The sequence below is a fragment of the Narcine bancroftii genome, chromosome 4, assembly GCF_036971445.1.
Source record: "Narcine bancroftii isolate sNarBan1 chromosome 4, sNarBan1.hap1, whole genome shotgun sequence".
Lineage (NCBI taxonomy): Eukaryota > Metazoa > Chordata > Chondrichthyes > Torpediniformes > Narcinidae > Narcine > Narcine bancroftii.
The window spans coordinates 245544034-245569653 of NC_091472.1; the positions used below are offsets into that span (position 1 = coordinate 245544034).

The 25620-nt window shown below is 40.9% G+C and overlaps 1 protein-coding gene and 1 long non-coding RNA gene across 4 annotated transcripts in view; one reads left to right on the top strand and one right to left on the bottom strand.

The window, feature by feature from the left end:
* Positions 1 to 4396, bottom strand: part of LOC138761816 (uncharacterized) — a 43417-nt gene extending 39021 nt beyond the window's left edge. The window contains exon 1 of one of the 2 annotated variants that reach the window (XR_011356525.1): positions 3654 to 4396. This is a non-coding gene — a long non-coding RNA (uncharacterized lncRNA). Of the gene's footprint in view, positions 1 to 317 lie in introns of both variants that reach the window. The other variant, XR_011356524.1, reaches the window with a different exon arrangement.
* A 319-nt stretch (positions 4397 to 4715) lies between these two features.
* Positions 4716 to 25366, top strand: LOC138761817 (serine/threonine-protein kinase 17B-like). 2 transcript variants are annotated; one of them, XM_069934598.1, is made up of 7 exons: positions 4716 to 5225; positions 10951 to 11163; positions 12571 to 12715; positions 15885 to 16011; positions 17296 to 17344; positions 18628 to 18807; positions 23089 to 25366. In XM_069934598.1, the coding sequence occupies exons 1-7, from the start codon at positions 5095 to 5097 to the stop codon at positions 23381 to 23383; spliced, it is 1140 nt and encodes a 379-aa protein (XP_069790699.1). In that variant the 5' UTR covers positions 4716 to 5094; the 3' UTR covers positions 23384 to 25366. The 2 variants fall into 2 exon arrangements, with proteins under 2 accessions (XP_069790699.1, XP_069790700.1); XM_069934599.1 differs by lacking the exon at positions 4716 to 5225 and adding an exon at positions 10596 to 10853.
* Positions 25367 to 25620: the final 254 nt, after the last annotated feature.

Sequence of the window (25620 nt, forward strand, 5' to 3'; positions counted from 1 at the left end):
ATATCTGACACCTTATCATTACATACCTCCCTGCTGGATCTATTATTTCCTCCTCTACTTTGATTGGTACATTTTTATTGATTAATATAGCTACTCCTCTGGCTTTTGAATTATATGATGCTGCCGTTACGTGCCCTATCCAGTCTCTCCTTAATTTCTTGTGTTCCATTTCAGTTAGATGTGTTTCTTGCACGAATGCTATATCAATTTTTTCTTTCTTCATTAAATTTAACAGCCTCTTCCTTTTGATTTGGTTATGTATTCCATTAATATTTATAGTCATATAGTTCAACGTGGCCATTTCATACTTTGTTTACCTCTCATTTCCGCTTCCTCATCACCACCTTTCCTCCTTATCCATTTCGGTTTTCTTTTTTTGAACACTCTGTAAGACATCACTTCTAAAACATAAAATATTTCCACTATTCCCACATCTAAAATTCCCTTAACCCTAAATTTCCCCCCCTCTCTGAGTTGCCCCTTGTCCCTTGCCAGGCAACCACAACTCCCCTCTCCATTTTGATTGCGAACCTGCTCGCAAGCGTCAACTGATTTTGCAGTGAGTTATTCTCTCCCACCCAGCCCCCTCCAGAAAAGACTTTTATCTTCACATATAACAAAGCTCACCCTCTTAATTCCCCCCTTACTTCCTTTCTTCCCTTTTCTTCCCCTTCTTAGTTCTTACTTATACATTATTTTTCTTCTTTATATGAAGTTTGTCGTCATTCTTGTTCTTGTTATATCTCTTCATCTCTCTTTCTGTTTTACAGACGTTCTGCAAATTCTTGTGCTTTCTCCAGATCTGAGAACAGTCTGCTTTGCTGCCCCGGGATAACTATTTTAAGCACTGCTGGATATCTTAACATAAATTTATAGCCTTTCTTCCATAAGATCGATTTTGCTGCATTAAACTCCTCAAAACTTATGTCTGGGTAGAAAAAAAATGTTTGACCTTTGTATTCCAGTGGCTTTTTGTCTTCTCTCATTTTTTTCATTGGCTTCTCCAATATATTTTCTCTTGTCGTATATCTCAGGAATTTTACTAGAATGGATCTTGGTTTTTGTTGTGGCTGTAGTTTTGAGGCTAATGTTCTTTGTGCCCTTCCTATTTCCATTCCTTCCTGTACTTCTGGCATTCCTAGGACCCTGGGTATCCATTCTTTTATAAATTCTTTCATATCTTTGCCTTCTTCATCTTCCTAAAGGCCCACTATCTTTATATTGTTTCTCCTATTATAGTTTTCCATTATATCCAGTTTCTGAGCTAATAGCTCCTGTGTTTCTTTAACTTTTTTTATCAGTTTCTTCCAATTTTCTTTTTAAGTCGCCCACTTCCATTTCTACGGCTGTTTCTCGTTCTTCCACCTTGTCTACTCTTTTCCCTATTTCTGTCATGACCATCTCTAATCTACTCACTTTTTCTTCTGTACCTTTTATTTTTCTTTTTATTTCATTAAATTCTCGTGTCTGCCATTCTTTTACTGCTTCCATATATTCTTGAATTTTTTTTAATCTTTGTACAGTCCATTCCCATTATCTTCTATTTCTCTGTGCAGAGCTTGATGTTCTCCCTCCTCTTCCCCTGTGTATGCTCCAGGGCCTGTGTCCTCTACCTCTCTTCCTTGTATCTGTGTCTCTTCTGACTTTCTTGTTGGGCTGTTTGTCTCAGTTTGTTGGGTAGTTTTGTTTTTATGGTGTCTTGATGTTGGTCCTCTTCTTCTAGACAGGTTATCTGTTGTGTCTCTGATTTCCTTTTTTCATTCTTCTCCCTCCCATTCCCGTTATTTTCTGTATCTTCCTGCAGGGAGCCCTGCTGTCGGGTCTTTCTCAGCTGTTCAAGGTGTGGAGTTCCACTCCACAGTTGATCCCCCCTCCCGTCGGTGTTAACTTTGTCGTGCACGGTTGCGCACCTCTGTTTGGCTCCGTGAGCCATCTTTGTAGTCCTGCATTCAGTGGGTCGCGACCCTGCGGGATTTCCACTGACCTCAGGGAGTGGGCTCCTCTTTCCACGGCGGGTCCCTGCTTCTTCGTACAGGCAAGGCCTTCACCTTTCTCTTCCGGCGTCTTTCCTTCTTCTTTTCTTCCTGTTGTTTTTGGCTTTTCTTTCTTTGGTGCCATTTCCTCCACACTTTTATTTTTTATTTGTTGTGGTTTGTGGGTCTGGGGCTTTGCTTTTTCTTTACTTTTTTCCTTCTTTTCTGGTGAGGGCTGGTATTCTCCTACCGGCCACTACTCCATCACGTGACTCCTTAAGCTCCCTCCATTCTTCAGCAGAGTAGTTCCCATATCAGAATCAGAATTTATTGTCATGAACATGTGTCATGAAATTCATTGCTTTGGAACAGCATTATTGTGCATTATGTGGCAAAATTGCGTTTCCATAAATACTTTAAAAAAAAATTAGTGCAAAAGATAAAAAGTGAGGTGGTGTCTGTCATTTATTGTCTATTCAGAAATATGGTGGCAGAGGGAAGAAGCTGTTTTTGTGCTCTTGGGGTGTTTGTCTTTTGGCTCCTCTATCACCTTCCTGATGGTACCAGTGAGAAGTGATGCATCCAGTAAGTAGGCAGTTTGATGATTTGACTAGCCAAAATGTGGGCATGAGATGAAACAGTGGGCATTTTTTAGAGTTGTGTAGCAGAGGTCAAGGATATTGGGTCCTTTAGTGGGGCAGGAAACATGCTGGTAGAATTTAGGTAGTATGATTCAAGTTGCCTTGGTTGAAGTCTCTGGCAATTATGAATACAGACATGGAGACACCATGAAATGGAATAAAATTTTTACAGGAAGCAACCTAGGAAGAAGAGCACATCCCTTTCAGAATTCATAGGCTTGATTACTGGTTAATAGCTTATCTTGTGAAATGTAAAGAAAGAAGTTGAGATATTGGAAAAGAATTAGAAAAAGAATACAATAAAGTGATAGAAGGATCGACATTGCCAGTAAACGTAAAGAAACTTCCAAGTTCTGTGTGAGAGCAGGAAGTAGCACAGAAATAGTCATCATAGACTTAAAAAAGAATTGAGGTAGGTGGCCTCAGTGAAAATGAAACAAGGAACTTTGCTCATATTGCTGAATCAAAATGTTCCACTTCTTATTCCCACACTGACATTGTATGTCCATGGCCTATTTTTCTGCCAAGTTGGTCACAAATTAGAAGAACAGGTCCTTATATTGTCTTGACAGTAACAACGACCTCTCCAGTTTCTGGTGAACTCTTCCCTTGCTTTCTACCCTTCCTTAATTTCCCTGATCCTTCTAACCCCAGTACTCCATCTCCTTCCTCTCCCACACTCTTGTGTTGAATGGCCTGGATAGCTGGCTAGTCACAATTCAAATTCAATCTACAAATTTGCCGATGATACTACGGTTGAGGGCAGAATCACAAATGGAAGACACACGAGGAAGGATTCAGGTGTGAGATAGATCAGCTGGTTGAGTGGCATTACAACAACCTTTCACTCAGTGTCACTCAGTGTTAGCAAAACAAAGGAATTGATGGTGGACTGGAGGAAGGGGAAACCAGGAGAACACAAATCAGACCTCACTGAGGGGTCAGCAGTGGAAAGGGTAAAGAACTTCAAATTCTTGGTGTTAACATCTCTGAAGACCTATCTTGGGGATCTCATGTGGATGCAATCATGAAGACTTACCAGCAGCTATACTTCGTTGAGAGTTTGAGGAGATTTGGTTTGTCACCAAAGACTAGCAAATTTCTACAGGTGTACTGCAGAGAGCATTCTGACCGGTTACAACATTATGTGTTATGGAAGACCCAACACACAGGACAATAAAAAAGGCTAGAGAATGGGCATTAGTCTTCACTCCTTTAGGGCCATCTACAACAAGGGGTGTCTCATAAAAAGCAGTCTCCATCATCAAAGACCCTCCCCACCCAGGGCGTGTCAATTTCTCATCGCTACCGTCAGAAAGGAGGTGCAGGAGCCCGAAACGAACACCCGACAGTACAAAAACCAGGTTCTTCCCTTCTGCAGTAAAGTCTCCAGACACCATGGTTGAAGTAAAACCACAATGTTGGAGAAACTTGGCAGATCAGACAGTGGACTTTATCGAGCAAAGATAAAGACACAGAAGCAACGTTTTGGGCTTGAGACCCACAAGTCCACTGTTTGACCTGCTGAGTTTCTCCAGCATTGTGGTTTTACTTCTCTGCCACCAGATTTCTGGATGGATAAGGAACCAGACAGATGACCTCGCTTTTTCCTCTTCTTCTGGACTAATTTATTAATATTTTGTAAAAATCTATCTTTGCATGTGTATCCAAAAACGAATTTCATGACACATGTGACGATGAAACAATTCAATTCCATCTGCACCTGAGACCAGGTTGCAATGGGGATCAGTGCAGCCACGAGACCACCTTGCAGCGGCTCCTCTCCCCCACCCCCCCCCTGCAGCGGCTCCTCCCCCCCTGCAGCGGCTCCTCCCCCCCTGCAGCGGCTCCTCCCCCCTGCAGCGGCTCCTCCCCCCCCGCAGCGGCTCCTCCCCCCCCGCAGCGGCTCCTCCCCCCTGCAGCGGCTCCTCCCCCCCTGCAGCGGCTCCTCCCCCCCTGCAGCGGCTCCTCCCCCCCTGCAGCGGATCCTCCCCCCCCTGCAGCGGCTCCTCCCCCCCTGCAGCGGCTCCTCCCCCCTGCAGCGGCTCCTCCCCCCCTGCAGCGGCTCCTCCCCCCCTGCAGCGGCTCCTCCTCTCCCTCCCCCCACTCCCAAATTGGAAATGTGGACTTTCCTGAGCAGGACTGCGATCTCCCAGCACGGAACGGATCCGCTGCCTTTCCAACCCCAGGGTCTCCCAGCCGAGGGTTTTCGGGAGGGGTTTAATCTGGAGGGAGGTTGGCGCCTTTGCCGGCGGCCCGGGGAAAACCGTTGGCCGGCGAACGGGAAGTGCTGCTGAGTGGCGCTCGCGGAGTGAGCGCGCATGCGCGCGGGCTCGGCCGTCCGGGGCTGAGTTGGAGCAGCACCGGCCGGCGGGGAAGGCGCTGCTCGGAGGAGGAGGTCGTTTCCCAAAGACCCACGGGATTGAAGGCGGCGGACGGGTCCGTCCGTCCGTCCGTCCCCCGCTGCGAGGTTGTCGGCAATGGGCGAGAATCGGTGTAAGAGGATGGCGGACAGGGACAAGCAGCCCGTCCTGCTCAGTCGCATCCAGACCGTTTTCGCCACCGGCTCCTTCCACGACCGCTACACGGTGACGCCGAAGGAGCTGGGCAGGTCAGCCACGTGGCGGCGAAAGTCGGCTCGATGCGCGGGGAATCGTTTCGCCTGGGCCTTTTGTGTTTGTTGGAGTGGAAATGATTTGGGGAAACTTGGATTCACTCGGTGTGAAATAGCCGGGATCGGCCGGGCTCCACGTCTTTATACAGGACCTCGGACCTCGTTGTTCTTGGCCGACACTTCACTTCGGCCCCACAGCGTCAAGGTTCCTGCCTTCCCACCTCAACTGGGAGGGAACCAGGCGCTGAATCGAAGACCCAGGGATCAGGGCGTCCCTCCCCGAATTTATTTGGCTTGTTGCCTTTTCGTGTATTGGGGAAGTTTCGTGCTACTATTTGGGGACTTTAGAGTGTACGTTTTCTAATTCATCAGAGTGAGCAGGAAGAGTTAACCTGTAAGATGTATTAGTCCTCATTGATGGCAGTTGTCACGTAGGAGGTGAATACTTCAAAGACGTTTCTTTGTTGGTCTTGATGATTTGAGGGAGGTTGAAGCACAAGTTAGACTTTGGTGTGATCACACCAAAACGTCAAGGTTGAACGATCACCTATGGATCTAGTTTTCTTGGACGTTACCACTTTTGGGACCTCAATCAAACCTTGGGGATTGCCATAAAGCACCTATTTTTCTTCTAATAGTGACTCTAGTCTCTTAAGCTGATGTATATTCTTTAAAGTTTTGATCATTTCCTTGTTAATTGAAATGAAACATGGAAGTTTGTCGACGCTGTAATTGTAGAAACATATTGAAGTGCTGAAGGAACTCAGCTGGTCTTGCAGCATCTGGATGAGGTAAAGATGTATTATGTTTTGTGCCTGAGCCCTTCTTCAGGGGATCAGCAAAAAAAGCAGGCAGGTGTCTGAATAAGGACTTGGGAAGAGAAAGGGAGGGGAAGAGCCTAGACTAAAGATGCTAATTGGATACATTGGAGGAAAAGTGAGGATTGATTTTGGCTCTGTGAAAGGAGCCAGAGGGAAAAGGGAGGAGAAAGAAAGTCTGAACGAGAGGAAAGGAGTCAAAAGGTAGGATGGGGGGGTGGAAGTTGGTGGAGGAGAGGGTGTCTGCATTGTTAATTGCCCAGTCTCAGGTATTGGAGCACCATGTTCATTTTTATTACTCTTTTTCCTCATGTATTTTTAGATGTTCTTGCAGCTATTTGCAATTCTTGGGAGTTTATTCTTGTTCAAATATCTTCCTCGGTCAAATTTTTTTTGACTGTTGATTTACACAGTTCACTTGCTTTTTGCCATAACAGTTGGGCTGTTCAGTTTTGTGTGACTGCAGCTTTTTCAGGCAACTACTATTGTATTGAAAGAAAGGGTTATATTATTCTTGGACACCTCGTCCTGACCAGCTGCCTGCTCTGGATCTTTTTATTTCTATTTGCCGCCAAGACGTGAACTGTCTAAACTTCACCACTTGCCTCTGTTATTCCAATCTTACTCCTCCAAACACTCTGGCCTCTGCTCTCTCCAGACAATCACCATCAAACTCACAGACAAGCGTGCTGCTGTTGTGGTCTGACACACTGACCTCTCGCTTGCTGAGGCCAGATGACAGCTCTCAGACACTTCCACAGAACCCCATAACAGCTCATCAAGCCACCATCTCCAACACCATTTCCAACCTCCTCACCTCTGGTCACCTCCCTCCCACAGCCTCCAACCTCATTGTCTTCCATCCCTGCACTGCTCGTTTCTATCTTTTACCCAAGATTCATAAACCCAACCATCTATTCTTTCTGCTTGCTTTTTTTTGTTAGATTTTATTTATCATTTTACATATATTTAACAATCATACCAAATACAAAACATCAAGAGAACCCCTCCAACCAACTCCCTCCCCTCTATACATCCAATTAAACAGAGAAAGAAGGAAGAAAGAAAACACAAAAAAGCATCCTATTGTCTGTAAATAGTAAAATATAATACTACATGATAATACCACAGAGTTTATAAGGGTCTACTGGCTAGCCATTGAGGTACCTATATGCTCTAAATAGGGTAGCCGATTTTGAGAAAGGTGTTATATTCCTTCCTGAGATTATATGTGACCTTTTCAACTGGGATGCAGCTATTCATCTCTGAAGACTGTCTATCCATGAGCAGATGCAAGTCAGACTTCCATGTTTCTGCTATGCACTTCCTGGCCACACAAGGCAATTTCTCTGAATTTAATTTGAAAATTAGTTTGTATTTCCACTTGCTCTTGCCCCGCACAACTAGTTTCATCTTATCTTGACTCTCTTTTCTTCCCTCGTCCAATCCCTCCCCACCTACATCTGTGATACCTCATACCCTCCATCACTTCAATGACTTCAGGTTTCCCAAACTGAACCACCTCATCTTCATAATGTATGTCCAATCCCTTTATACCTCCATCCCCCATATAGAAGGTCTCAAAGCACTTTGCTTCTTTCTGGACCAGAGACCTGACCAGTCACCCTCTACCATCTCCCTCTCTGCCTGGCAGAACTTGTCCTCATTTTAAACATCTTCTCCTTTAATTCCTCTCACTTCCTCCAAATCAAAGGAGTAGCCATGGGTACACTTCATTTGCAGATTTACTGCATCCGACGCCCTCTCTACATCGGAGAAACCGGTTACAGATTGGCTGAGCACTTCCGCTCCCTCCATCACAACAAAGACCTTCCAGTAGCCAACCATTTCAATTCTGAGTCACACTCCCATGCTCGCATGTCTGTCCATGGCCTTGTGTACTTTTCCATCCGTCTGGGCACTTTCCAGCCAAATGGCATTAACATTGACTTCTCTGCTTTCTGCTAACTAGCTTGTCTTTTCTTTCCCCTCCCCTTTCCAGTTTTTCCCTCCCTTTCCACTTTTTCCCTCCCTTCCCCTCCACCAACCAAGCCATCTGTTTACTGCTATCCCCTCCCTCCCTCCCTTCTCCACCTATCATCTGCCTTTGCCACCCCCCCCATCCTTTTGTTCAGACACTTATTGACAGTCTCTCATAACTTGATGAAGGGCTCAAGCCCAAAATGTTGGCTGTATATTTTTACCTTATCTTTGCTACATAAAGGACACTGACCAGCTGAGTTTCTCCAGCATTTTGCATTTTTTGCCCAAGTTACACCTGTCTGTTTGTGGGCATTTTGGACAATCCATGCTGCAAGCCTGCACAGGTAAGATCCCACAACTCTTCCTCCGGTATATCAATGACTATATCAGGGCTTTCTCATGCACCTGTCATGAGTTTGTCAACTTTATCCCCTTCGCAGCCAACTTCCACCCTGATCTCAAACTCACCTGGTCCATCTCCAACAACACTCTCCCCTTCCTGGATCTCTCGGTCTCCATCTTGGGAGACTACCTTTCCACCATAATGTATTACAAACCCAGCAACTCCCAGAACTACCTCGACTGCACTTCCTCACACCCTGTCCCCTGCAAGGATTCTATTCCCTTCTCACAATTTCTTTGTCTCTGCTGGATCAATTTCCAAGATGATGTCTTCCTGTCCAAATCTTCTCAAATGGCTTCCGCCTTCCACAAATGTGGCTTCCCCTCCACCACCATCATCTCCATTTCCCACTCATCTGCCCTGGCCTCCTCTGCTCCCAGATGTAACAAACAGGATTCCCCTTGTCCTCACCTACCACCCCAACAGCCTCTGCATCCAACACCTTATCCTCTGGAATTTCCGGTACTTAAAACAGGATCCAACTACCAGACACATCTTCCCCTGTGAGGAGGAGGCAAGAACATCGATTAATATTCGTTTTCAAAATGAGAAAGCAGAACTAGAAATGTTATTCGAGAAGTGTAAGACAAAAGGCATCTCTTCCCCTTCTAGCAAGATATTTGAAAATTATAAACGCTTTCATCTAACAGTAAGATTTAGATAGAGGGCTTCATCTGTTCATCCTCTACCAGTTTAATATAAGATTTCAAAATGCCAAAGTCTCTTTTGTGATATCAAAATCAGGATTTATTGTCATGAACAAGTCATGAAATTTGGTGTTTAGTGGCATCTTACAACTTTACTATATTAAAAAATGAGATAACAATAATAGTGCTTGAAAAATAAGGCAGTGTCTTTGGTTCATTGATTATTCAATACTTTTGGGTACTGGGATCATTGATGCCCTTTTGAAACTGGTGGGAACCTCTAGTTGCCTCAATGAGAGATTGAAAATGTCCATGAACACTCCGGCTATTTGGTTGACGCAGATTTTCAGGACCCTGCCATGTATGTCATCAGGGCCCGAGGCCTTGTGAGCGTTCACCCTCGAATGATGTTCTGATGTCGCCATCAGAGATCGATATCACAGGGTCCTCAGCCTTTTCAGGGATTCTAGTAGGCACTGATTGGTGGTTCTTCTTAAAGCAGGCATAGAAGGTGTTTGGCTCATCGGGTAGTGAAGCATCACTTTGTAGGCTGTAATGGCCTTTACTCCCTGCCTTAGCTGGTGTGTACCTATCTCTACCTTCTTCCAGAATTGCCACTTTGGTTTGGAGATGGCCTTCTGCAGGTCATACCTGGACTTTTTGTAAAGATCTAGATCCCCTGCCTTAAATGGCCTTGTTCTCGTCCTCAGCATGTTGCAGATTCTCTGATTCATCCAGGGCTTCTGGTTGGAGAATACTGGGTATTAGCACATGGACAATACTCATCCACGCAAGTCTTGAAGTTAGTGACATCTGTTGCATATTCATTCAAGTCTATGAGTGATTTCTTGAATATATTCGAGTCCATGATTCAAAGCATTTGTGCAGACGCTCCTTTGCCTCCCTCGACCACTGGTGCTGTGGTCTTCAGTCTCTGCTTGTATGCTAGGAGTAGAAGTACAGCCAGGTTATCATACTTAGTGTGGTTGTGGTATGACTTGGTGTGTGTTTTTCAAGGTGGTGTAGCAGTGGTCGAATGTGTTGATTTCCCCTGGTCTTGCATGTGACGTGTTGGGGCTGGTTTGTCAGAGACTTCTTCAGGTTGATTTAATTGAAGACTCCCACAATGATCAGCAAAGCATCAGGATGTGCTGTCTCATGGCTTTTTATCACAGTGCTCAGTCCCTCCAGTGCCAACCTGACGTTGGCCTGGTGTGGAAGGTACACTGCAACCAGGATGATGCAGGTGAACTTCCTCGGTAGGTAGAACGGGTGACACTTGATTGCCAGATGTTCTAGGGCAGGGGAGCAGGACTGGAACATGACCATCAAGTCTGTGCACCAAGATGAATTGATGATGACACAAACACAGCCTCCCTTGGATTTTCCAGGTGTCAGTGTTCAATCAGCGCAATGGAGGGCTGCAGCGCCGTGTCTGGAATGTCCACGTTTAGCCAGATTTCCATAAAGCACACCCTGATGTCTCTCTGATGTTGAAGTCTGGCTTGGAGTTCATCAAGTTTGTTCTCCAAGGACTGTACATTGGCCAGGAGGATGGTAGGGAGGGGAAGCCTCAGGTCCTGGTATCTCACCTTGACCTGTATCCCTCACCCCCGCATCCACATGGTTGGGTCTTTATCTGGCTTATGGGTCCTCTGCTGGAGTTGTTGTAGCTGCTTGAGCTGTTCAAGGATTTTGCTACCACAAATGCTTCACTTCATTTTAAAACAAACTCCAGTTACTGGGGATAGATATTATAAATGAAGCATAAAAGGTGAAAAAATAACTTTTTTTCTGGAAATTTTAGTCCTTGGTGTTTAAGACTAATTATATGATTACCCATTTCAATCTTTGACCCTTTGTTTTGGCAGAGGCAAATTTGCTGTCGTGAGAAAATGTGCAGAAAAAGCGACTGGCAAAGAATATGCAGCTAAATTCCTGAAGAAGCGGCGTCGTGGACTGGATTGTAAATCTGACATCATTCATGAAATTGCTGTCCTTGAAATGGTGAAGTCAAATCCACGTGTGATCGACCTGTATGAGGTGTATGAAACAAATAACGAAATCATCCTTGTGTTAGAATAGTAAGTGTTAATCTTCACTGAACAAACTGCATGGTTGGCATAGCGGTCAGCGCAATGCATTTACAGTGCCAGTGGATGAGATCAGGATTCATATTCCGTGCTGTCTGTAAAGAGTTTGTAAGCTCTCTCCGTGACTCCCACTGTTCGAAACATACAAGAGGTGTTGGTTAATTGGGTGTAAATTGGGCAGCATGGACTCGTGGGCCAAAATAGCCTTTTACTGTCTTCAAATTTAAATATGAGAGTTCATAAAACAAAAAAAAATAGACTTTCTGTTGAATGATTTGTGGCATTTTTGTAAAACCACTGGACTCATTTGAAAAGTTGTAATGGAATTAAATGCCACGTTATAAAAGGTGAGAGAAATGCTAGTCAGTCGTAAAGAGAAAGTTTAAGTACTGGTAGTTTTAATTGGATTTTTTGTTGAGTTAAATGATGAGATGAATGGAAATTAAAATAAAATTAAAGAAGCTGGAAATTAAAGCAGAAAATGCTGGAAATACTTAGCAGGTCAGTGGGAAGAGAAAGAGTTGAAGACCTTGAGTCAGAACTAATGATATTAGACTTAACTTTGGTCTTTCAAAGGATATAGCTTGACCTTCTGAGGTTTCAGCTTTTTCTGATTTTTAAAAAAAATTAGATTGGATGAATAACCTCTTGTGCTATGTGGTTCTAAAACCAGTGGAACTTTACATTTTTTTTCTTTTTTTTAAATGGATTCAGGTTTTTTTCCTCCATCTTGTGTTATCTCATTGTCAAAGTGGAATATCATGGCTGAGAAGCAGTGAAAGCAATAAATAATAGACTGAATAACAAAATTGAATTATCTGGGTTTAACATGACAGTGGCAAAATGGGTATAAAATTTTGTGAGATTTGTAGAAAAATAGCAATGAATAATTGGCAAATTTTCAGACTCGATGCAGGTACACCTTGAAAATGCAAGTCATTGTAAACTTCAGGCGGGCATAGATTGACAAGAGGGTTATGAGAAGTTGAATATAAAGCAAAGAAGTGTGAAATGCTGGATTTTGAAAACAACAGGAAAGTGAGAGGTAAATTTACTTTTGTAAATGATTAGGGGCCAGTTGTGAAGGCTCTTTATCAAACCCAAATGAAGGCATACAGTATAAAAGGAAGTTATGAGAAGCTTGTTAAACCTTATACACTATTAGACACTTAGGGGTGCCATACTTAATGTGGTCAAGATCTTGTCTTAAATAAGCAAGAGAAAAGAGTGAAGAACTCAAGAGTTGTTGATTGTGCCCTGCAAAAGGCTAAGGAGAAACTTAAAAATCTGAAGATTTTGTTCTAATAAGAAACTTGGGCAAATGGTCCTCAGTGGTCAGAATTAAGATAATTCGCAAAATCAGTCAGAATTGGATTTACAGTGTCATCATTCTCTCAGTGCTGCAGGAGGGGAAATCTTTAATCTTTGTGTGGCTGACCGAGAGGAAGCTCCCACAGAAAAGGAAGTGATCAGGCTCCTTCAACAGACCCTTGAAGGAGTAGCATTCCTACACCGAAACAATATTGTCCACCTAGACTTAAAGGTATGATTTAACTTTGTTTGGTGGTGGGTCGTATACAAAAAAAATGCCATGAATGAGGCATTAGCAAACCAATTTGAAAGTGGAAACTTATTTTAAAAAAATGTTTGTGTATTCTATTTCCATTGTGGTTTTTAAATATTAGGTGTCAATAAAGGATGACATTTTGTAATTTTTTTATTAGCTTGCATTATTTCATTGAAATTTGCTCTTTCTGTCTAGTGCCTTTTAATTAAGATAAATTGTGGAGAGAAGTTTTGGTGGTGTAGGAGGAATGCAGTAAAATTAAAATGTAGCACCTGTTCAGAACTTTTAGCAATCTGAAAATTATTCCAAACGAGAGTGGCAGAGTGGGGAGGGAGTTGTCTAGAGTGCAAGCAGGGTCTTTGGCCGGAGCTGCAGGTGTGGAATTTGGTCAGGTCAAGGGTCTGTCTGGGTTGTGTACATGACCCAGGCCAGGGTTGGGGATCCAAAGTACCAGGGGCTTGAATCTTGTGCATTTTCTGCTACTGTTAAACTTATTGTATTCCTGTGTAACATGTGAAAGAAAAATAATTAAAAGTGCATTTGGGCATTAATAAAATATCTAATTGTCCATAAAACCTTGATCTGATACTACTGAATTCCCAAGGCTGCTGGATTATCAAAGTTATATGGTAAATAATATAAAGCAATGCTTGATCAGTAGGATATCAAATTAAGGTTTGCCATACCTTAATAAATTCTGCTTTGTTGGGTAAAACTTCCCAAGGAATTGAGTGTTTTGTTGAGAAATGAAGGATGAGAAATTTATATAGAGCATAAACACCAGCGTAGATTGGGCCAAGTATTTTTTTTATTGCTGTGTAACCTCTGGAGTTTTCTTTGTTTGATTAAAATATTCTGTTGATCAAGATTTTAGATTAAAAGTATGGTGTTTTATTTGTGGTTAAGATTTTTTTTAAGTAGTTACAGAACATGGGAAGGCAAATACATAAAGTACTCTGGTAGATTTAGCTTTTTGCGCAGTGTAAAATGTGTTGTAAAATAGCTTGTCATTTAGGGATTTTCTGTTAGCTATGTTCACGTTCCTATCTATGGGTGCATGCATTTATGAGAAGTAATGCTTCCTTGATGAGTCACTGATGTTGGCCTTTGACAGATTATAGTGAACCTTCGGGAATACTGGTAGTTAAGATTAATGCAACATATTTGGGGTTGTAATTCACTTGGTTTGGAACAGGAGATGATGGCTATGTTTAACTCATTTTGCATGATTGCTTAAAAAATTTTTTGCCCAATTGACATAATTGGTTAAATGTTGAAATCATTTGTGGACTGCATACGCAAAATTTGCACAATTTTAAAAATCAATCAGCAACCAGTAAACCTGATCAGAATAATTCATGAAATTTTGACCCTTGTTCTCTGCCCTTCATTTTATTGCAGATTAAATGTGAATAATTGTTGAGCAATTTAAATCCCTAAAATGTATTACAGGTACACAATCCTTTATCCGGAACCCTTGGGGGGACAGTGTGTTCCGAATTTTGGATTTTTCTGGATATTGGAAAGGCAGATTTAAGCCTACCTGAATTGTGCTGCTGTATCCACCCCCCACCCGCTTCCAGTCGCGCTGCCGGTCTCTCCCCCTCGCCCGCCCGACTTGCGCTGCCGGTCTCTCCCCCTCGCCCGCCCGACTTGCGCTGCCGGTCTCTCCCCTTCGCCCGCCCGACTTGTGCTGCTGGTCTCTCCCCCTCGCCCGCCCGACTTGCGCTGCCGGTCTCTCCCCCTCGCCCGCCCGACTTGCGCTGCCGGTCTCTCCCCTTCGCCCGCCCGACTTGTGCTGCCGGTCTCTCCCCCTCGCCCGCCCGACTTGCGCGGCCGGTCTCTCCCCCTCGCCCGCCCGACTTGCGCTGCCGGTCTCTCCCCTTCGCCCGCCCGACTTGTGCTGCTGGTCTCTCCCCCTCGCCCGCCCGACTTGCGCTGCCGGTCTCTCCCCCTCGCCCGCCCGACTTGCGCTGCCGGTCTCTCCCCTTCGCCCGCCCGACTTGTGCTGCCGGTCTCTCCCCCTCGCCCGCCCGACTTGCGCTGCCGGTCTCTCCCCCTCGCCCGCCCGACTTGCGCTGCCGGTCTCTCCCCCTCGCCCGCCCGACTTGCGCTGCCGGTCTCTCCCCCTCGCCCGCCCGACTTGCGCTGCCGGTCTCTCCCCCTCGCCCGCCCGACTTGCGCTGCCGGTCTCTCCCCCTCGCCTGCCCGACTTGCGCTGCCGGTCTCTCTCTCCATTTGCCAGATTTTGGAGCTTTCCGGATTTTAGATGTCCAGGTAAAGGATTGTGTACCTGTATTGTGTCCTAGAACATGCTAAAAATATTACATTTCCAATCAATATTGGATTTTGAAATTCTGTGCCAAGCCAACAATGCAAGGCTTTTATTTTTTAGATGCTACTCCTTTTTGACTTGGTGTAAATGATGTTGTGTTCATTGCTTTATAATTTTTCAATATTTTCAACCATTGTGCAGTCTGTAAATCTCTTAGCTATACAAAAGATACCAACCCTGATGAACTTTCTCGCTGGATTAGTTACCCATACTTGGGTTGATAATTGGCCTGTGCATTCACTTACAAAACTTTTGAATATCCAAATCCAACTATTTTGTGCTTTTTCAAATGTGTCGTTCTGGAACACAAGATCCTGTGCCACATTTTCTAAAATGTCACTAAGGAGAAGAAATGAAAGCAACTAGGGATTTTTAAACAAAACTTGTATGGATTTCTTTTTTCTAATCATTCTGTGGGCTAAATGGCAATTTGTCTTTTTATTTGGCAGCATGATGACTGAGGTGGGTGATAGTTTTAATTATCTTACTACTGTTTGTCCAGAGCCTTTTTGTTTTGATTTGCTTGCTTGAGCTTGGCATCTCAGAATCTAGTGACTTCCCAAGTCTCAATTTATTTACCTTCTGAACTTGCAGTGAGAAATTTTGTATAGCTTTATGGCGATATAACCTTTTAATGCAATATTAGGTCATTTATCTATTTCTATATAGGAATTTTACAAATGTAGGCAGAAAGCATCATACAAGCAAACCTCTTCATAACTTGGTCTTTTGAGATGATACAATTTGCCACAGATATAATTTACTATGAAGCACAAAAAATAATAAAATGTTGTTTTTGTTTTTATATAGCCTCAGAATATCTTACTTACTAGCTCATCACCATTAGGTGATATAAAGATAGTTGATTTTGGCTTGTCCAGGAGAGTTGGTAGTGTTGGCGAATTAAGAGAAATCACAGGAACTCCAGAGTACATTGGTAAGATAATTTTAAATGATCAAATTTGTATACTATTTTGAGTTGTATTGTACCAATTCTTTTCTCCACGTGGAGAGTGATAATGCTCAGTTTGAGCTGAAGCATGATTGTGCTATGTATTCTTTTGAGTACTACTTCCCTCTGCACATAGTGGATATATTACCAACTATGCACTTGAAATTATTTGTTTTGGAGATGCAGGCATTGTTGGCAGAAATGTCATTTACTCGCTCACTTTATATTCTTTGCAAATGTAAAACCATTTCCTGTTACCATTTCCTGAGGATGTTCCACGATTTTGACTGCAATGATGAAAGAGTGTGGTATTTCCAGGAGGATTGCTTGCAATTTGGGGTATATCCGCAAGTGGTCTATGGATAATCTCTGGATAATATAATCAGTATCATTTATTGTTAATAAACCATTGGTGTGGTTCATTTTGCAAATATAGTAATCAAATTTGTTACTTTCCTTTTTAATGGAACCCTTTCCATTTCACTATTTGAGGCAGCAGAAGCTTTAGTGGAACAATGGAACCTTTTCTTTAAAGGATTTTCATTGACAAGACATCAAATTACTCACTGGTTGCAATGAATGTTCTGATGCATGGTTATTGACTTGAAACTTTGTCTATTTCTTCTCCATAGATAATGCATGATATGAAGAGTATTTCCAGCACTATGTTTTTACTTTAGACAACAAGCATCTAGACTTCTGGTCACCAAAGTAATATATTCCAAATTTGGAAATACTTCTTCAACCATTGAAATCAGACTAGTTTTCCATTACTTTTAAGCTGGGAAAATGAATATTGTGATCTTGTGAATGAGGAAGTGTTGAAATATTTGAAACTCATCTGGTATTGTGGAGAAGAAAGAGGGAAATGTAGTTTTAATTATTCCAGCAATAAGCTAAATTGGATGGTTTTATTGTACTAATCTTATTGCCCTGAGTTGTTATCATCTAAGAATTTGCAATTATTTGCATGAAGCTTGGTGGTTTGTGTCAGCAAAATAGAATAGGATTCTTGGATGAGTTGGGGAGGGTTAAATCCTCTTGCTCCTTTTTTATGTATCCCAATTTGTTTAACTTTGGCTCAGAACAAGAACACTTAAAAACTGGGGTCTTAATAACTTTTTTAATGGGAAGAGCATTATAATAAACTTCTATTTTGAGGACAAGTTTGCATAAGGGGCAGATTTCCTATACAGATTTTGTCCTAAAAGTTCAGCATTCCACTGATCATTTCATGATTTGCTCATACCAATTTAATATCTTTGGCAGCTCCTGAAATTTTGAACTACGAACCAATCTCCACAAAAACAGACATGTGGTATGTTAAGTCATGTCGGAATAAAAATGTCTAGTATCTAAAATGTTTAATAGTACAAAAAGGGAAGTGAGCTAAATTTAATGCATGGTAAATATCTGCATTGATGCCTTGCATGTGTTCTGTCCTTGAAGGTTCTGCAATTGATATTGTCACTTCTTCCATTTCTAATCTTTTGCCTCCACACTGACATGGCACTCTAACTTCAGAGTTTGTTTGTTACTTCCTGAGTTTTACTGAGAATCAACTGCAATATTGCTCTGACCATTAGGCATGTGTTGTTCTTTTGTACTCACTTGCATCATTCCAAATGGAAGTAAAAATTGATAGTGTTGAAAATGGTCTTAGTGTAGCCTATCCAGCTATTGAATGTATGCGGTGTAAATGTGTTTTGCATCTGATGGGAAGATTGATCAAGATAGATACTTTGTTTAAATAAGAACCCTAATACCTCATTGATTCTAAATGCACTTTGAGAGCCACTAAGGATAGATCTCAAAAATAGGGAAGATATTTTGATAGGCTTGTATTATAAGCTTCATAAATAACAAAGGTCACATGTTTCCTTAGTGTTATTTCATTCTTGCAAAATCTGTGATAGATAAATTTTGACTTGTCCATGGAGGATATTTTCCAAGACCCCCAGCAGATGCCTGAAACTGGATAGTACTGAACCTTATATATACAATATTTTTTCCTATGCATGCAGACCTAGGATAAAGTTTATAAATTAGATATAATAAGAAATTAACAATAACTAATAATAAAATAGAACAATTATAATAAAAAAAGTTATTTGAACACAAGCGCTGTGATACCGCAACAGTTTATCTGAATATGATCTGTACTGTATTTTTAAACCAATGGGTAACTGAAACCACAGAAAGCGAAACCGCAAATAAGGGGCGACCACTGTAATATCAATCCATTTTGCTCAATCAATAATTATCAACCATTCTCACCTGCTGGCTGATTGCATCAATATTCAGATTAATAATGAACAAGTAGCCACTACCATAGCTGCAAATCGACCCATCATTAACTGAGATTTGTCTTGTTTCACAAATATGCAGTTTGTAACAGTTTGGAGGGTTGTTACTATTTACAATTTTAATTGAACTAATATATTCTTGTTACCTCATTTAGTATAGTCATCTAAAACTGAGGGTTGTTAGGTTTGTCTTAAGGCTCTTATAATTATTTGTATTTGAAAGAGATGTCTTCAATGCACAAGTGCACGATATGTGTAACATTATGATCAATAAACTTGCTCTCATGATTTGCAGGAGCATAGGAGTGTTGGTGTACATGATGCTTACAGGAAAGTCACCGTTTCAGGGTGAAGATAAACAAGAAACTTTTCTTAATATCTCACAAGTTAATGTTGATTATTCAAATGAGGTATTTGAAGGCATCTCTAAAACAGCAGTTGAATTTATTCAGCAACTTCTTGTGAAAAAACCTGTGTGAGTATATGGTTAGACTTTACAAAGTCACAAATTTCTTCTTTCTCTCCAGAAAGCACAATTTTTGATAAATTTCAAAAAGAAATTACAGCAATTTTGATTTTCAATTTAAAAATTAATATTGGTTTAATGAAGCAGTCTGAAGATATCCTATTTGGTTTTATTATGAATATGACAGATGAATTTGGAGCTTGAATTAGTAGGTGGAACTATGATATTGAGTGTGTTAGAGAGAACTGGCTGCAAGAGAAAAAGGACTGGCCTCAATGCTCCTGGGTTTTGGTGCTTTTGGCTTGATAGCGAGCGTGGTAAAAAGAGTTGGAGGGATTGCATTACTGATTGGGAAGAATGTCACAACTGCATTCAGAAAGGATGTACTGGAGAGCTCATTCACTGAGAGTATATGAATAACACTCAAAAATAAGAAAGCTGCAGTTACTTTGATGGGATTACATTTTTGGCCTCCCAATAATCATCAGAAGATAGAGGAACCAACGAGTAGACAAATTATAGGTAGGTGTAAAAGCAACTTTAGCTTCCCCATCCTCGGGGTTAGGACTGTTCCACCTTCCACTGGGGATGCCATGACACGTTGAATGGTGGTGGACCTGCCCTAAATCCTGATCAATGTATTATGATCCTGTATTTGAACAAAATTAATCATGCCTAATTATAACACAATTAAGCTTTATGCACAGCACAGTGCAAGCCCTTCAGCCCCTGTTGCTGTGCTGACCTATATAAACCTTTAAAAGGGACCGTGGGAAAGTGCTAGCAATAAATAGTAACAGCAGACCATTTTTAAACCGGGTGGGAAAGTTTGTAGCGCTATAGCGCACAATGTATATAGCGTGGGAAAGTTGGTAGCAATATCGTGTACAATTTATAAATACCATGGGGGGGGGAGGGGAGAAGCGATAGCAGACCTGCCCTCCCAGAATTCCATGCAGCAGAGTAAGGGCTGCATGCCCAGCTGCATGGATGGAGCATTTATAGAGGGCTTTCTATGCCGCACAGCATTCTGGGAAGTCAGGTCTGCCATTGCTTTTTTCCCCCACGGTCTTTATAAATTGTGCGCTATAGCGCTACCAACTTTCCCAAGCTGTTCTAAAATTGTCTGCTATTTCCATTTATTCCCCCCCCCTCTCTCTCTCCCACTGAGGATTTTCCCATGACAAAGTTTATACCTTCATTTTAATCTTCATTCATGTTCCTGCATTCACGCAAAACTTGGGTCATTTCAATCCCATGATGCAATTTACCTGTTTTTCCACACTTTCCTGATTGCAACGCCAGGCTTCTGCAGATGCTGGAGATTGAACTAGGCGTCAAGCTGTCAATCCCCAGCAAGAGATGATGCCATCTGATGCTAGCGTTGAGCTTATTTTGGTTTCACACTAGAGACCTTGAAGGCCGATTGGCAGTTAATTCCTAGGATCACTTGCAAGTGTGAAAGGGGCAAGAGACCAAAGGGACACCTGATTGGGTTTGTAAAAATTATGAGAGGCACAGATAGGGGAGGTGGTTAAAATCGCTTTTTTTCCCGTGGTAAAAATATAAAATGTGAGAGGACATGCATTTATGATTTGGAGAATGTTTAAGAAGATGTTGAAGTGGTAAAAAAAGTAATGATTGAGAGGCTGTTAGACACATGGGTTCACAGGGAATGGAGCAGGTTGGATCATGTTTGGGCAGAACAGATTTAGTTTAATTTGGCATTGTGTTGGGACAGACATTGGACCAAAAGGATGGTTCCTCTGCTGTACTGTTCTATGTCCTATTTGTTGAATCACATTAAATACCTCATCATGAACTAGACCTTCAACTTTGCCATTGGAGGGAGAGGTTTTTACTAAACAGAACAGATTGGCTTTATGCTCTTTAACAAGTGGATGTGATCTAGGGCTAAAATAAGATTTCATTTTGTAATTTTTTTTAAACATTGTGACAGATTATATTGTGTTTATATTGTATATAGATATGTTTTTGGGAGATAAATTGGGGAAGATTTTTAAGTGGAGGTCACATACAAAAATTTCAAAACAGATCTCATTTAAAATACTGGAGCTCTGCTCAAGCTAGACAGGCCAGCTCTGAGAGCCTTTGTAAAAGCTTTGGAGAGTGCCCAAAAGACTTCATGAATGGATTGTTGTTTTGAAAAGCAACAGATGAAAGAACTCAGGAGTAGGTTTGCAACTCCAGGCTGTCTGGGTGGCAGCTTGCTGTTCTAAGAGGGTCTAAGGTGGTTTTTGCAAGCAGAGAGGAAGTCAAACAGGCTTTTCTCAGAGAGAGAGATCAGTTCTGCAGTTTTACAGTCAGCAGCAGCAACTGAGACTGGAACAGGACAAGCTGGCAAACTTATGGAAAAAAACCCCATTGGGAAGATGGGTTGTGAGTGCTTAGTTCAGTCTGTGGTCCATTTAAGAGGAGAGGACTGGCTGCTAAATGTTTCACATGAATGAAGAGAAACCAAAAGGAACTCTGTGGTGACCTGAAAGAAAGAGTTTATCATCTGGAAAACCCTGATGGGGAAAGTTTCTTCGGCAAGACCCTGAAGTGGCTGATTAAAAAAGGAATCAGTTGTGGGTATCAGGATACAATGAATCACTCTCTAAAACCTGACAAAAACCTTCCTGAGCGGTGTAAGGTAAAAACATCATGAGATGGGACCGGAGAAGGAGTCACCCAGTACTAAGGAGTAACAGAATGCAGATGTGACCTTGTACACTCAAGATAAGCTTTGCACTAACAAGAATGATGTGCAGCAGACTAACAGAGAAGGATAGCAACAGTTTATTCATTGGACAATGTCATGGTATGATAATTTACTAAGTACGTATCCTGAGGTATAAAAAAAACACCACTTGCTGATAACGGCAGAATGCCCCTTCTCCAACTAACACTGTTAGTTGTAAGTGTTACAATCCGGTAATAAAGAACAAAGAACCTTGATTTCGACTCAGTCTGGTGTCTGACTCACTCATTCATGAACAAAGCAGACCTAACAGCGGTAACCATATATATACCTTTCAAGCACCAAAGCCTGGTGAACTTCATAAATGTTACATTCTGTTCCCAGTATAAGAATTGCCTGTAACCAGTGAACTTGGAGGAATGAGAGGTGAGATTGGACTGTGAATTAAAGAACTTTTCTAAACTTGCACACACATTACATACACGTGCGCTTAGAATTAGAAGGGGGTTAAGTTAGGTTAGTTAAGTCAATAGTGATAAGTTAAAGTGTGATTCTGCTTTCATGTTTAAAGATTAAAAGCAACTTTTGTTTAAGTAACAATTTGTCTTGGTGAATATCTACTGCTGCTGAAACCTTTGTGAATTAGGAGTATTTTTTTTATCTCAAGTCAACAACACCATAGACCAACAATCCTCCTGTCTGACTTGCTGAATATCCATGGCATGTTGTTTTGCACTGTTGTGACTTGTGACGTTGATTGTTTTGTTCAAGTTCTTAAACTTTTTAAGGAGCTTAATATTTTTTAAGCAAAAATTAAAATTTAGTGGGTTTTTTTCTGTGAATGTTTTGCTATTTTATTCCCATGACTTCAATTATCAGCAATAATTTAAATTGATGCATTTTTCAATATTGCTCAATGAACTACCTGTCAGTCGGGAAGAGTTTGGAAAATAACTTGGAATTATAGGGGTAGAATGGAAGGAAATGGAACAGAGTGCCAAATGCAAGAGAAATCAAAGAAGCTATGATGTGCATATATAATGAGAAAGCAAACGGTCAATTTCCTTGACATGCTTTGGCTATATTGGCATTTGTATTCCTAAGGAGACAAGTAAACCCACTGATCAATGTGGTTGGGCTTTCAAGTTGTACATCTGTTAGGTTGTCACAATATAAAGTCTGCAAGTAAAGAAATAAACATAGCCATTCTCATGTTCTCTTCACCTGTTCTGTTTTGATTTGCTTTCCAATTAAAGAGGAAGTTGACTGTAGTTAATATCTGGATTACACACCACTTGTGGAGAATAATTAACAACTTAGTTTCAAATTGCATTGTTGCTGCATGATTGTGTACTTTGATTAGAGCTCAGAAAACATTCTAATTTACTTTATTTCTATAGTTTGCAATTAGTGTCCATTTATTAGTCAACCATAGAATTGTTCTTTTACTAGTTTAAATCATTGTGGAAGATGCAAAATCTTTTTTGTTGAAAGTAACCTCTGGAAACTCTCAGTTCTAACAAAAGGTATATTTATAATGTACATTAAATATACTAATTAACAATTCACATCTATTTATATTGAAGGGACCGATTAAATGCTGAAGCATGTCTTTTCCATCCGTGGCTGCGAACAGAGGAGTTGATGAATAACCCTGTACCTGAAATCACACCACGTGTTTCACAGATGGGGATACAGTGCATTAAGTCTTCAGAAGAGAAAAATCCTGTTCGTTCACCCACATTTGGAGCAGGCAGACACTTAAATAAAGAAAATATTTCTGAAGAATCTTCCATTGTTTCTAAACGATTCAGGTTTGATGATTCCTACAAAAGCTGCCACGAGATTACAGAGAAATGGTATTCTGAAACTGGTGTTTAGATGATTTGAGGTATTAAGCACTTTGGAGAAAACATTTGCATTTTTTTAATTGGTCTCATTTTATAAAAGTGATCCTGATATGGTTAATGTGGGTGTAAATGCCTCCATGATCAATTCCATTTGTGGGACTTGAGCACTAACTTGTTGGCACTTTCAACTTTTTAAAATTACTGCCCATGTAACTTTAACTATTTGTATTAATCTCAAAACTGGAAAATGCTCAACAAATAGGTTAAAATTATGGTTCCTCACAGGATAATGAGAGCCATGCTTTGAAAGTTAAATGTTAATTTGATTCATTGTGCTTCATGTGATTCAGAAGTACCTCGGTGTCAACATGAGGCCGTTTTCATATATTAGAGATGTGATGAGAAGCAATATCAATTTGCAACTATGTATAAATGCAAATATAGTTCTTCAATGTATTTTACAGATGCGGCAGCACTGTAGAAAAAGTTCTGAATTGATTCAAGTTAGGAACTGTTAATGTTGCTGTCTTTTTCGCAGGTTGATCACAAACTTAAATGTGTTGCAATTTGGTGGTTACAAGTTTAAGACTAAGTTCTTCAAACTGGTAGAACTTGATGCAAAGTATACTGTTCCCTGCAGGGAGAATTGTGCTTTTGGTGCATATCATTTGATGTGATATCATGCTGTTGTCAATTCACAAAGGACATTTGCATAAAACTTCAGAGAGTTAAACAGTTATTTAATCAGTTCTATCGGTAGGGTTTTTATATTTATCAACTCAGGATTTAAGTCTGTCCTAATGAATAGGAGAAATAATAAATGGCTGAAAGTTGAAGTGAGAAGCCCAAGAAACCGGCTGATGTAAACAACTGAGTGTTTTTACTAACTCTTAGCTATTTTTTAATAGTTTATTTATCAGTTTTCAAACTCAAACTCATGCAGTGATCAACGTTCATCCAAATTTAGTCATCATTTCGGTACAAGGTTTACCACAGATTTCGAGCCCTTTTTCTAACCCTCCCTCCCCCCTGATCACAAACGACAGACCACATAACATACGATATTCAAGACACTCACAATAAAGATTAAAAACTTAAATCAGGGATATATGGATTTGTTACACCCTGGTTGTTCGAGACCTGGCCAATACTCTATCCATGGCTTTTTTTCGGATTGGGATGGGTGGAGCAAGACTGTGAGGCAGGATGGCCCACCCTACGAAATTTAGATACAGTTTCTAAATTTTAAGGACAGTACTGTGCTTTTTTTTTCCTGAGATTATAGGTAACCTCCAGGGGAATACAGTTCTGCACTTCTACATTCCAGTGCGCAATGCTCAAGCTGGAGTTGGGCTACCAGGTAGCTACTCTGCACATCCTGGTCACTGCCAATGTGACCATTACAAATTGGATTTGGAATATGGACAGCTTCATTGTAAGTCATGTGTCCACTCTTGGCTATTTTTGGATAGTTAAAGACTTTGACTGTTTATCTAATATTTGTTGCATGTGGTAATTTTCCACACTAAATTGAAGGAATAAATATCCTTGTTGAAAATGTTAGGAAATGTTTAAAATTGTTTTTACATTTGATTTTTACATTATTTTGTATAATAGTGTTTTTTAAGTAATGATGGACATTTTGATGTAATGTCATAAATGAGATAAAATTATTTGAAAATATTACTTTATTTATAAATGAAAAATTTAATTACAGGGTACTTTATGGAAATTAGCATTTTATGCTTTTAATATCTTAATACCATTTGGGAAGTTAGGATTGTAGCTTAAGATGGGTATGGCTGGGTAAAAACTTTTTTAAAGTGGCTCCTATGATAAGCCATGAAATTTCTGTGGCCTTGTGAAGATTTATTTTTCTGGAATAAACATGAAAATTTTGCAATTGACGCTAAAGTTTTGTATCTTTAAAACTGGTGTTTAAAAATAGCTCTGCTTTGGAAATCTATTTATTTTAAAATGCTGCAAATTATAATAAAATCATTTTCTCATCAAACATATTTAGGTGTATTTATTTTCAATAATTATCAATCAAAATATTTACAGTTTAAACCATATTTATTAAACTGTTCTCAAATCTTCAAAAGTTTCCACATCATTTTCCAGAATTGTGGCCTATAGAAGCTGAGGGGTGCCCCAGCAATTGGTTCTTGTCCTTTAATTGTTCATAATTTACATTAATGCCCCAGAGGAGGGAGAGAAATGCAAAGTTTACTAGTTTGGGGATGAAGTGAAAATAGGAGACGGACA

What these genes read in the sequence shown, in the direction of transcription:
- LOC138761817 (XM_069934598.1), top strand. Translation starts at nt 5,095, where the DNA reads ATGGGCGAGAATCGGTGTAAGAGGATGGCGGACAGGGACAAGCAGCCC. An exon ending in ACGCCGAAGGAGCTGGGCAG is followed by an intron (nt 5,226 to 10,950) that starts GTCAGCCACGTG and finishes TTGTTTTGGCAG; the next exon opens with AGGCAAATTTGCTGTCGTGA. An exon ending in CTTCTTGTGAAAAAACCTGT is followed by an intron (nt 18,808 to 23,088) that starts GTGAGTATATGG and finishes TTTATATTGAAG; the next exon opens with GGACCGATTAAATGCTGAAG.